The sequence below is a fragment of the Vavraia culicis genome, assembly GCF_000192795.1.
Source record: "Vavraia culicis subsp. floridensis unplaced genomic scaffold supercont1.26, whole genome shotgun sequence".
NCBI lineage: Eukaryota > Fungi > Microsporidia > Pleistophoridae > Vavraia > Vavraia culicis.
In genome coordinates, this window is record NW_007360629.1 from 16,865 (window position 1) to 28,194 (window position 11,330).

Consider the following 11,330-nt stretch of genomic DNA (forward strand, 5'->3'; position numbering starts at 1 on the left):
GTTTCCTGTTCCATGCTCGCTGACACTGAGATGCGGCACATGCGCGATCTGCTAATGCACCAGACTGCTCGTGGTACGAGTGCAGTTACATCGCACGGTCATCCACAGCAGCTTGCTTTAACTGCTCGTGGTACGGGTGTAGTTACATCGCACGGTCATCCACAGCAGCTTGCTTTAACTGCTCAGCAATTTGATGCATCCAACACCGCACATCTGTGCGATCTTTCTCGATGTGCTGATGCCGATTGTGACCCTGCCAGTTTTTGTTTCTTGGCCCAGCTATTTCAAAATTTTTGAGCACGCCCCACGAACGTACCGATGCCCCATTTGCACATCGCAATAGCACAGATAGTGAACATACTCATAAAGGAACACCAGAAGAACACACCGATAAACATAAACAGAACGATCGGCATGGTATCAAAGCAGCACAGCCTGAAACGAATACCCCGTCTGACAGAAATAATCAGTGCTATACCCGCGAAGTACCAGAATTTAATACACCTGATACGTGCAAAGCCTGTAAGAACAGCATCTGGCGTGGCCATAGTTGCGGTGATGTGCAAGCCGCACAGATGCCCACACATCGCGCTGACCGGCAATATCTGCATTTACTGTCCGGGTGGGCCCGACTCAGAATTTGAGTACTCCACACAGTCGTACACCGGGTATGAACCAACCTCGATGAGGGCCATAAGAAACCGGTACGATCCGTTCATGCAGAGCCGTACACGTCTGAAGCAGCTTGAAAGCCTTGGGCACGTGCCCGACAAGGTTGAGTTCATTATAATGGGCGGCACGTTCTTGAGCCTCTCCAACGAGTACAAAAGGGATTTTGTGAAGAAGCTGCACGATTCACTCAGCGGGCATTGCTCGTCCACCTTGGAGGAGGCGATCAAATTCGGCGAGCACAGCAGAATTAAATGCATCGGCATCACAATTGAGACCAGGCCCGACTTTTGCTTCCGTCCACACATCTCTGAGATGCTTAGCTATGGCTGTACACGCGTTGAGATCGGTGTGCAGAGCATTTATGAGGAGGTGGCACGCGATACCAACAGAGGACACACGGTGAGTGCGGTCGCGTTTGCATTCCGGATGGCGAAGGACAGCGGATACAAAATTGTGAGTCACATGATGCCCAACCTACCGAATGTTGATAAGCAGCGCGATTACGTGCAGTTCCAGGAGTTTTTCTCTAATCCAAAGTTTCGTAGTGACGGCTTGAAGATCTATCCCACGCTGGTTATCAAGGGCACAGGCCTGTACGAGCTGTGGAAGAATAAAATGTACAAGAACTACTCGCCTGATGAGCTTGTGGACTTTCTCGCACGAATACTCATGCTCGTGCCGCCATGGACACGGATATACCGGGTGCAGCGCGATATCCCCATGCCGCTCGTGTCATCGGGCGTAGAGTACGGAAATATCAGAGAGCTGGCAATGGCTAAGATTAAGGATTACGATGGCAGCTGCAGGGATGTGCGTAGCCGAGAGGTGGGCATCAAAAGGATTGCGGAGGGCATAGTGCCAAAGGAAATAACCATGGTGCGAAGAGATTACATGGCAAACAATGGGTGGGAGACCTTTATAAGCTTTGAGGATGTGCAGAGCGACATTTTGATCGGACTGTTGAGGCTAAGAAAGTGCAGTACCGACACGTTCAGGAAGGAATTGCTGGCCGCTGGGAGAATGGACAGCATGTCGTGCGGTCACGCAGAGATAAAGACATTGGACGATCAGAGCTGGAAGCGCAACGTCCTATACCACAAGAGGAGCGTAAATGTGAGCAACGATCTGGAGGAGAGAAGCAGATTAGCCGACAAGTATCCAGCGGGAGCACGCAACACGGCCATAAAAGCGGAAGGAGGTTGCACCGGTGGTAATCTGAGAGACAGAATAAAAAATGCACAACCGTTCGACTTTGCTGCTTACGCCCAGTTGAAGGAGATAAAGAACAGCAATGCAAGCATCATAAGAGAGCTGCATGTATACGGCGTAGCGGTTCCCGTGGACAAGCAAAAGAACGAATGTTTCCAGCACAAGGGATACGGTGCCATGCTGATCGCTGAGGCAGAAAGAATTGCCAGAGAGGAGCACAGTTCCAACAAAATGGCCATAATATCGGGTGTAGGCACACGCAAGTACTACGAAAGATTTGGTTACTGGCTTGAAGGACCATACATGGTAAAGAACCTGTGAACAGCATTTTATACAGCTCAACACCACGGTTGCATGCGTGATGTGCTTTTCAGACCAATAAACCGCAATTTATAATTTTTTAATATTTTTTTACACGCCCCGTTCTTCTTGCGCTGTAAACGTTGCACTCACCGTGTTGCTTTCCGAGGCATTTCTCATCAGCAATCCACCCCACGTATAAAACACGTGCTAATTACGGTAAAAATACCAAACGGGTGGTTAACGTGTTAAATAATTGCACTCCTCACTTAAATCAGCACATTTTCATTTGCAGTGCGTTCTTCAGCGGTTATTACCAAAACATTGCTCTACGCCAACAGAAACGCCTTTTTACCGGATATCACCCTAATTTGACCTTTTCTCCGTGTCTAACACACGTAAAGCACTCATCGTATCATTTGCGACACGCCAATACAAATATCACAGCTTGTACACCACGGCACTCTTTTTTGGAAAGGGAGGACAATAACGTGGTAGACCACGTGTAAGAAGTAATCTTCCACCAAAAGTACGTTCATTTGCCTTTCATGTCCAAAATTAGAACAACGCACCGTTCTGTTCTACCAGGACCGACCGCATGAACAACATTTGATTAATTTAGAGCAGAGCGGTGATCAGGGCTTAGCAAACGGAATTTACACTGCAAATCAACCACAGCACGTTGCTCGTCATGAAAGACGCAAGGGAATAAACACAGCGACGAAAAATGGTTTAGTGCGTTAGCGCACAGACACACCGCGCTGCTGCTCCTTCCTCCAAATCATTCACTGGTAAATCCCTCAGCGCAGCAGGGTGCGATTGATTCGCTGGTGAGTGGTGCGAACGACGTGCGATGCCACCAACCGATCGTGACCAAGCGCTGATCACCAAACCGCATAATTGGCAGATAACCGCTCTTGCATTCTGCCAGCAGCACCATCTCCGTTCACACACCGGGAGCGGTACCCTGCCAAACTTGCATGCTCGTCAAATTCATCTGCTGTGCCGCCGTCTCTTCGGCAAGGACGCGACCAGCTGTCCGCGTACTCTGCAGACCAAAAAACGCGCTCATAATTCTTCGCTGCACATAGGCCCGTTCATTTGGGCATCGCAGGCGCATCTCCACGCCACAATGCCACCAAACACGGGCAACAGCGCGAATCAACGAGCGCCACAAAACTTTTCCACTAAAATCGTTTTAATCACGCACTTAAATTAGCATGGCACCTTACCATCGTCTTCTGCCATGGTTTCCTCGTCCTCTGTTGCTGCTGCTGTATCTATAACCACTGCTGCTCCTATACGCTCCGCCTCTGGGCACGATCTGCGCAAGGTCGTCAGGCACGCTCTGCCCAGCATTCTTAAGAATGTTCACGAGCTCGGCTGCATTACCACGGTCTTCCTGCGTGAAGAACGCGATGGCGAGCCCTTCCTTCTGGTTGCCACGTGCTGTGCGACCTATCCTATGGATGTACGAGTCGCAGTTCGGCGGGAAGTCAAAGTTTATGACCGCCTGCACGTCTTTCACATCAAGACCTCGTGCTGCCACATCAGTGGCAATCAAAATGTTCTTACGCCCGCTCTTAAAATCGTTTATCACTCTGTCTCTGTTCTGCTGCGACTTGTCGCCGTGAATTGCCGAGGCGTAGTAGCGGTGCTTGCCAAGCTCATACTCCAACGTATCACACGTCCTCTTCTTGTTGCAGAAAATGATCACCTTCATGTCATTCTCATTCAGAAAGGACACCAGGTTGTCCACCTTGTCTCTTTCATCGCACACCCTCACCACTTGGTGTATTTTCTTGTTGCTTGTGAGTTCATCCTCGCCTATCGTTACCTGTATGTAATTCTTCATGAACGAGTACGCCAAGTCGCGCACTTCTCGTGGCCATGTGGCGCTCCACATCAAAGTCTGCCGCTCCGGGTTCGTCTTCGGTATGATATTGCGCAGCTGCGGCTCGAATCCCATGTCCAACATGCGGTCGGCCTCGTCAAGCACGAGATAGGTCACACGTGATAGGTGTATGCAGCCCTGTTCCATCAGATCGATGAGCCTTCCTGGGGTGGCCACAAGCACCTCGACACCCCGTCTTATTCCCTGTCGCTGTGGAAAAGCGCTCACGCCACCGTACACGGCCAGCGACCGCATCTTGAAAAACCGGTCGTACTCCTCAACCACCTCCTGTATTTGCAAGCACAGCTCGCGTGTAGGTGCCAAGATCAGAGCGATCGGGCCGTCACCCGGCCTGAGCGGTTCCTGTGCAGCCGCATGCACGAGTGCGGGCAGCGCAAAAGAGATCGTCTTTCCCGACCCGGTCTGCGCAATTCCGACCATGTCTCTGCCCGACAGTGCCATCGGCCATCCCTGCGCCTGTATGGCCATAGGCGACTTGAACTCCTTCTTTTTGAAATAATTCTGCACACCCGCACCAAAATCAACGTCCTCAAAACCAATGATGGGCTTGGGCACGCCCTCACCGATAATTTTCATCTGATTCTTCTCTCTAAAGCTGTTCACCTCGTTATCGCCCATCTCGCTCACACGCGCGCTCTCTCTGTAAAAGTTCTTCTCGAAATCAATCGATCCATTGTCCTTTACCGAGTGAGTGCTCGGTGATTGACTGTAACTGCTGCTTCTGCTGCTTGTGCGCCAATTGCTCCTTTGATAGTTCGACATGCTTTTTACAAGGGCCGAACAATTTTTCATATTTATAAAAAATTTTGCGGTTTGATTTGGCGGGGCAGTTGAACGGTGCGCAGTTTCTATTTGTTCCCTGCGATGCATCGGATGAATACCGTCATCAAGGCTGATGAAACACGTTTCGTGAGTGCTGAACGGTCTTGCACAAAATTTTTTATTTTTTAGATCCGTTACGGTTCATCAGCAAATCTTTATATCAGCGGTAGTTCTGGTGCGGTACCTACAAAAATTTAATTTTTGTTGGTTCGTTGCGGATGATCTGTTTGGGCGTTAACGTGCCGATAGCATGAGAGCTGCGTGTTGAGTGGACGAGATGTACCGGTACGGTAGCAGATGAGTGACCGTTCGGCAGGTGATAAACCGTTTCTGCGTTTTGCCATGAAAAGATGAATTGAGAGGAAAGCGCGAGGTAAAAGGATCAACAACGGACATGTGTGGTATTTCTGATGAATTGATTTTGATGGCAGTCCTACGAGGAGCGGAGTGGTAACGAATTAAAGGGCAGTAGAGCAACAGGACCTGTCGTAAAGCACGTTTTTGCTCACACTCAGCACAAACAACGGATCGTTCGTAGTTCCAACGTGCACATCTACCAGCAATGGTGTTCATACACCACGAAGAGCCCTATGAGGTGCAAACCGCTAATCATTGTTCCAAACGCTGCAATAAAAAAAAAAGAAAATTGCGATTACTGGTCAGGGAGATGGTACGGAAACACAAATGCTCCGGAGAACGAATCCGTTGTGAACGCTGCCACGCCAACGTAATGTAGCAGCCTTGTTAGCAAGAACGAATGCGTCTTCAAACATGACAAGTTCATTCCCAGTTGTGTAAATGATTAGTACCACGGCATAGCGCTTAAATATCGTACGGTATGGTCCAACAAAATAATCAAACAGCGGCCGTGGCTGTTTGAAATGAGCACATCGTTCAGTTGCTGTGAAGTAGAAAGGAGAACACCTCGAATTGAAAGCATTTCTAATTATATTTGCTCCTGTACCGGCATACTGCTGTTGTGTAGATTAAGCATTGATTACTTGTACTTCGCGTTCTTGACGGGCACCTTTTCGGCATTGCACTGCTGACTGTCCCATGTTGCGTGTTTTTACGTTTCTATCACAAGAATTAGGGGCAGTAGCTGCGCCGGTCACCGCAGACCAAGTACATGCGCTTACCGGTTGGTGTGGTAACAAACATATTTGTGGCGGGAAAGCGGTTACAGAACGATAGAAGAGTACGGCGGGCAACAAAATTATAATGCGCTTACGGCATGTTTGCTCGTTTTACTTCCAAAAATAGCGTGTCAAGCGTATCAATAGCAAATATTGCCGAGAACGGAAGAAAGAAAGTATAAATAGCTTAGAAAAACAGACCGTGTATGAGCACACGAAACAATGAGACAGGACTTGAAGCGGAAGGTACCACGATGCAACCAAATGCTTCGGTACCGTACAACAGAACGTGCCTTTCAACCGATAGCACTTTAAATTATTTACAGCAGAACGTTGACGGAGTGATTGCCATTTTACTTTTTGTCAGTCTTGCCGTTATACTGGTGTTTGTGCTTTTCTCAGCTGTGAAGTGCGTGGATGATAAGAGAAAAGAGATTAGGGCTGCTATATCGATGCACATGCGAGAACGTTCTGATGAAATTGGCGATTCTCGCATTGTTCGACCTGATAATACCGATCAAACTAGTGTTTGATCAGAGATGTGTGAAGGGAATGCGTACCGCGCATGTTTGACGTAAATAAAGGGATGTTTGAGAACAATTTTTGTTGGTTGATCAAAAATCTTCGTTTTGCACTGCCATGCACACAGTCTGCCACACCAAGACCACCCATTCGGCTAGCTGGTGCAATTGTGACGGAACAGTAGGTGAATCTACCGTGTTTTGCTGATGCTCTTTATCAGAATTATTAAAGATTAGCTCCCGTCCTACTACACCTGGTTACCGCTTTGGAATCGGTACAAATACAGGTAAGCGGTGTGTTAGCCGTGCATCTATCTTTTAATGGCACAACGAAGTGCTGCTCGTTACGTGTCTTTTATACCGTTACAGGGGGAACATTCATTAATTATCATGTCAGTACGATTTTGCACTTGTTGCGCACGAATAGGGCAGGTAAAACAGAAGTATTCGTTCTCAGCCATGTATTTCGGTAAAACGCTTTAGTCATTAAAAATTGAGCTGCTAACAAAACATGACGTGATCCGGTGCATAGGTCTTGAACAGCACCTCTACCAGCAATAACCAAAATATTGGTTGCAATACACAAGTGCGCATTCTTTCTTCGATGTTACTCCCTGAAGAGTATGTTCATGTATCACGTCGTACTTTAATACCTTTTTCTGTACGGTCCGCACCTTTTTACCTCGTGTCATTCCTACGTGCTATCACCGGAACGGTCTTATGGCGATCTGTCAATGCCATCAATTTGATGCCTACCCGATTCGTACGATGAGAGGTATAAAAGACGCTTCAGCGGAGCAATTGCTATGTGTGACATGATTCGTGAAGCGGTGTTGAATGGCGAGCACTGTACAGCTGATAGCAAATCATCAGTTCAACCCGATGCAGCGTGTCCCAAAAGTGAGAATCGCATTCGTTCCGCTGAAAATGTCTGGTCAAACGGTTACTCTGAGTACAACTGCAGTGAAGTGCTCGCTTTAATTTTGATCAGCTATTTCCTGCTCATCACAATCATTTCGTTTGTACTTTGGATTACCGACATGGTTCATCGAAGGAGACGAACGCAACGAATGAACCAGAGGCATGGCGGTTGAAGAAAGATGGTGATCTGCACTCTGCTGGAGATGAAAGGCTGTTAATTAATTTGGTTGTTGTGGTGTTTTACTCCATCGCTGAGCTAAACATTCAGCAGTCCAAACTGCAAGGTATTAAATGTTAGTGATGGGTCGTTCATAGCGTTTGATTGGTTTTGCAGTTCTGCATCATAGCGCTCCTCTCTAGCCCTTGCTCATTATCCGTTTCATCCTAAACGCACCTTTTTTGCTACCACATCGCTCTGAGCGAAGTTAACGGAATTGTTGATGCCCCTGCTCCATCGCGGTCCCATTTTCTCGGTGTGATAGAAACGTAAAGCGTTACGTGCGGTAAAACACGGGCATGCCATTTTTACAAAACATTTCATAAAATTATCGGGTGCACCGCTGTTTATTCGGCCGATGTTGTGTTTTAGGAGATAAAAACGACTCATTTAGGAAAATACACCGCTAACCACCACTTGTCCTTTCCTACGGGCGTATTAGTTCGTCTTCCTCTGCCGGATACAGAATCTTCACGCCGTGTGCAGTACGTGTTTTGGCTGTCACCAGTGAGTGTGTGCGGGCGTGTAGAAGTGAATGATCATGCTCTGAATGAAGAAATGTGCTGGCCACAGCATCGTGGTAATGCTCAGGAACCGGTTAATTCACAAACTCGGTCAAAATTAAAAATTCTCAATTTTGTCGCCCCTTGAATGGAATTCAACTTCGAGCACACGACAACCGTTTTCTCATCAGAGGGCAAACTGCAGCACTGCGACAAGGCGCTGTTGGCAGCACTGAAAGGAAGCCTGTCGGTCGGGCTGAACGCCAACGACGGATGCGTTCTCGCATCGCTGAAACCCAACGACAAGCTGATCGATAAGTCAAAGGTGATCAAGATTGTGCCGTTATCATCCAACCTGGGCATCACCTACTCCGGTCTGCAGCCCGATTTTAGGGTCCTGACCAACAGACTGCTCAAAATGGTTGAGGGATACAACATGATATACGGCAAAATGTACGTAGAAACCTTTGTCAACAAGCTCAGCAGGGAGATACAAGAGTTCACGCAGCTGGGAAATATGAGACCGTTAGGTCTTCTCTTGTTGGTGTGCGGCACCACGTTCGACAACAAAACAAAATTGTTCTCCTTGGATCCTTCCGGTTCCTTCCAGGAGGTTACCTGTGCTGGAATAGGTAAGAATTACTCGGAGAGCATACGGTACATGGAGAAGAGGAGCGAGTCGTTTGAAGATAATCTGAACACCGCGGTTTGTACGCTTAAGGAGTTTGCAGGGTATGACTTAGGTTCAGAGGAAGTGCAGATTGGTGTTTTGCAGGATGGTAGTTTTAGGATATTGAAGGATGATGAGGTAAGAGATATTTTTGATAATATTAACAACTAAAACGATTTGATGTAATTTTATTTATTGCTGGGCTGGCTTTGTCCAGCCAATGGCCCTTTTGTAGAGATTAATGGCAAAATGATTTATTCGCATTGGTGAGAAAGAGTTGATTCCTCAGCATTTGTATGGTACCTGTGATTACAAGTATGTGCATAGCTGGTGGCCTTAGAAATGCTGACTTCCCGTGCCAAGACAGGTAAATCATTCTCTTTCAGCAACGAACAAAGATATTTATTCCTACGATTGCACCACACGTTTAAAAAACACAGTTTTGAAGAAGAATTGGGGCCTTTTCTGCGGATCAGGGACCCGTGGCCGTTCCTTGCGGATCAGAAAAGCGTGTTCCATCGGGAACGCGGCGTGGTGCACAGGCATACTTTCAATGAAGGGAGAAGAGTCTCCCGTTCTGGATGAACGCGTACACATACCGCTACTAACACACAAAATAGCATTTATTTAATCCATTCTGGACTTAACCGTCCTCTTGATCACCCTGTTTCTGCTGATAATATGGGCCTCTGCTCCCCATCCTGATAGGGCATCACGATCAATAGCATTAAGAAATATCTGCATTGCAGCCACAAAAAGTTCATCATCATTCATGTTCGGTGTGTACAACGCCTCAGCCAGTCCATAAAGCTTGTCCTCCGCGGTACCAACCGCACAGAAATCATTGGTGGTACTCTGACAGCCCAGCAAGTCCATCGAACAGATGTAGGGCCTATTCTGCACGTCAATTCCTGCCACTATAGGATCGACATAGCTGGGCGAAAACCGGTTGGAATACAAAGTGGACGAAAGCAAGGAACAGAACTCATCCGGTTCAATCCTCCTATTCTCCCCAATTTCAAACAGGTTCACCTCCTTACTCAGCTTCCTAACGAGCATCTGAATGTCAGGAACAAAAAGTGCCATCCCCACGTACACCCTATCACTCATCTTGTACACCCTATCGTGCTGCATCGATACTGTGATTGAGTTATTTCCGAGTCGCTTGTCGCTCACAATGATAGCTGAGTCCTTGCCGGTCAGTGCCAGAACAGAGCCACCGTAGAATTTGCTTATGTCTGACATGCAGGGGTAGGTTTTTGGTGCGCAATAAAAACAAGATTGGTGAACGGAAGGAATTTTCATGCCCCTGATGAAGGACCAGTGGAGCTGAAACAGATAGAGTTTGCTTGAAGGACCACAAAAATGTGCTGGTCTGTGCGATCACCAAGTATTTGGTGGAGGAAAGATCGTTGTTCTACGCTGACGATCGCGTTCCAAAATATTTTTCAGTTTCACATCTTGCTTTTGGTTTGTGGGCGTTTAATGCGGCAGAGTAATGACGGGTGCGGATGAGCACAGCGCTCGAAAAGACGATAAAAAAGGCTATTTCACCGAAATAACAGAGAAATTTGCGGTTGTTGATCTGGTAGTTCAAGAATTTGATGCAAAAATTCACGAAAAGATCAACGAAATCAAAAAATACAGAAACAACCTTGAGGAAAGTATCAAAAAATTTAAAGAAAAACGGAACAAGAAAATGAGAGAGATATACGACATTGTATCGAGTCTGTAATAAAGTATGTGGTGCAAAATTGTTGAGAAAGATGATTTGTTTGTTGTTGGCGGAGGGAGCCTCCTCTTTGCAAAACAATTCGTTCGTTACGGGTACGAGCGTTTTTACCCTCTGCCGTACAATTGCACCAAGCCTTAGGCGGGTGTAGAAACGTTCCTTCACCATTTCTTGAGACATGTTAAGAACGAATGGTTGATGGCAAGCCGAATATGCCGATAATTTGGAGATCGAAGCACGTATGGCCGCACGGTGTTGGGCAGCGAATGATCAAACATCTAGGGCACGTCATTCAACAGCATGGCCAGGTGTGCTGCACCGCAGGAGCACATTCATAATCGTACGGTGATTTCGTACCGACCACGAACGTAAACACCGAGCCATTCGTATTTTACGGCAAATTTCTTTTCATGTCAACACCAAATAAACACTCCGTGAACCGTTGATCAATACCGTTCCAGCACAACTCCCAGCATCGTACTTCGTCCATTGAATTATCGGATGGTTTGCTCTTCTCACAGCATCGTACTTCGTCCATTGAATTATCGGATGGTTTGCTCTTCTCACAGCATCGTACTTCGTCCATTGAAACTATCGGATGGTTTGCTCTTCTCACAGCATCGTACTTCGTCCATTGAAACTATCGGATGGTTTGCTCTTCTCACAGCATCGTACTTCGTCCATTGAATTATCGGATGGTTTGCTCTTCTCA

General features: G+C 47.1%; 6 protein-coding genes across 6 annotated transcripts; 3 read left to right on the forward strand and 3 right to left on the reverse strand.

The window, feature by feature from the left end:
• Positions 1 to 318: 318 nt before the first annotated feature.
• VCUG_01591 (ELP3 family histone acetyltransferase) lies at positions 319 to 2,202 on the forward strand (the record flags this gene model as incomplete). The annotated part of the gene is made up of 1 exon (XM_008076419.1): positions 319 to 2,202. One exon carries the CDS (start codon positions 319 to 321, stop codon positions 2,200 to 2,202), a length of 1,884 nt encoding a protein of 627 aa, XP_008074610.1.
• A 60-nt stretch (positions 2,203 to 2,262) lies between these two features.
• On the reverse strand, positions 2,263 to 4,858 carry VCUG_01592 (uncharacterized protein; the record flags this gene model as incomplete). The annotated part of the gene is made up of 1 exon (XM_008076420.1): positions 2,263 to 4,858. One exon carries the CDS (start codon positions 4,856 to 4,858, stop codon positions 3,410 to 3,412), a length of 1,449 nt encoding a protein of 482 aa, XP_008074611.1. The 3' UTR covers positions 2,263 to 3,409.
• Positions 4,859 to 4,925: 67 nt separating this feature from the next.
• VCUG_01593 (uncharacterized protein) lies at positions 4,926 to 6,651 on the forward strand. The gene has a single exon (XM_008076421.1). It carries the CDS (start codon positions 6,261 to 6,263, stop codon positions 6,585 to 6,587), a length of 327 nt encoding a protein of 108 aa, XP_008074612.1. The 5' UTR covers positions 4,926 to 6,260; the 3' UTR covers positions 6,588 to 6,651.
• Positions 6,652 to 7,962: 1,311 nt separating this feature from the next.
• Positions 7,963 to 9,068, forward strand: VCUG_01594 (uncharacterized protein). Its single transcript, XM_008076422.1, has one exon. It carries the CDS (start codon positions 8,365 to 8,367, stop codon positions 9,055 to 9,057), a length of 693 nt encoding a protein of 230 aa, XP_008074613.1. The 5' UTR covers positions 7,963 to 8,364; the 3' UTR covers positions 9,058 to 9,068.
• A 426-nt stretch (positions 9,069 to 9,494) lies between these two features.
• Positions 9,495 to 10,131, reverse strand: VCUG_01595 (uncharacterized protein; the record flags this gene model as incomplete). Its single annotated transcript, XM_008076423.1, has 1 exon — positions 9,495 to 10,131. The coding sequence occupies one exon, from the start codon at positions 10,129 to 10,131 to the stop codon at positions 9,514 to 9,516; it is 618 nt and encodes a 205-aa protein (XP_008074614.1). The 3' UTR covers positions 9,495 to 9,513.
• A 172-nt stretch (positions 10,132 to 10,303) lies between these two features.
• Positions 10,304 to 10,798, reverse strand: VCUG_01596 (uncharacterized protein; the record flags this gene model as incomplete). Its single annotated transcript, XM_008076424.1, has 1 exon — positions 10,304 to 10,798. The coding sequence occupies one exon, from the start codon at positions 10,796 to 10,798 to the stop codon at positions 10,304 to 10,306; it is 495 nt and encodes a 164-aa protein (XP_008074615.1).
• Positions 10,799 to 11,330: the final 532 nt, after the last annotated feature.

What these genes read in the sequence shown, in the direction of transcription:
- VCUG_01593 (XM_008076421.1), top strand. Translation starts at nt 6,261, where the DNA reads ATGAGCACACGAAACAATGAGACAGGACTTGAAGCGGAAGGTACCACG.
- VCUG_01594 (XM_008076422.1), top strand. Translation starts at nt 8,365, where the DNA reads ATGGAATTCAACTTCGAGCACACGACAACCGTTTTCTCATCAGAGGGC.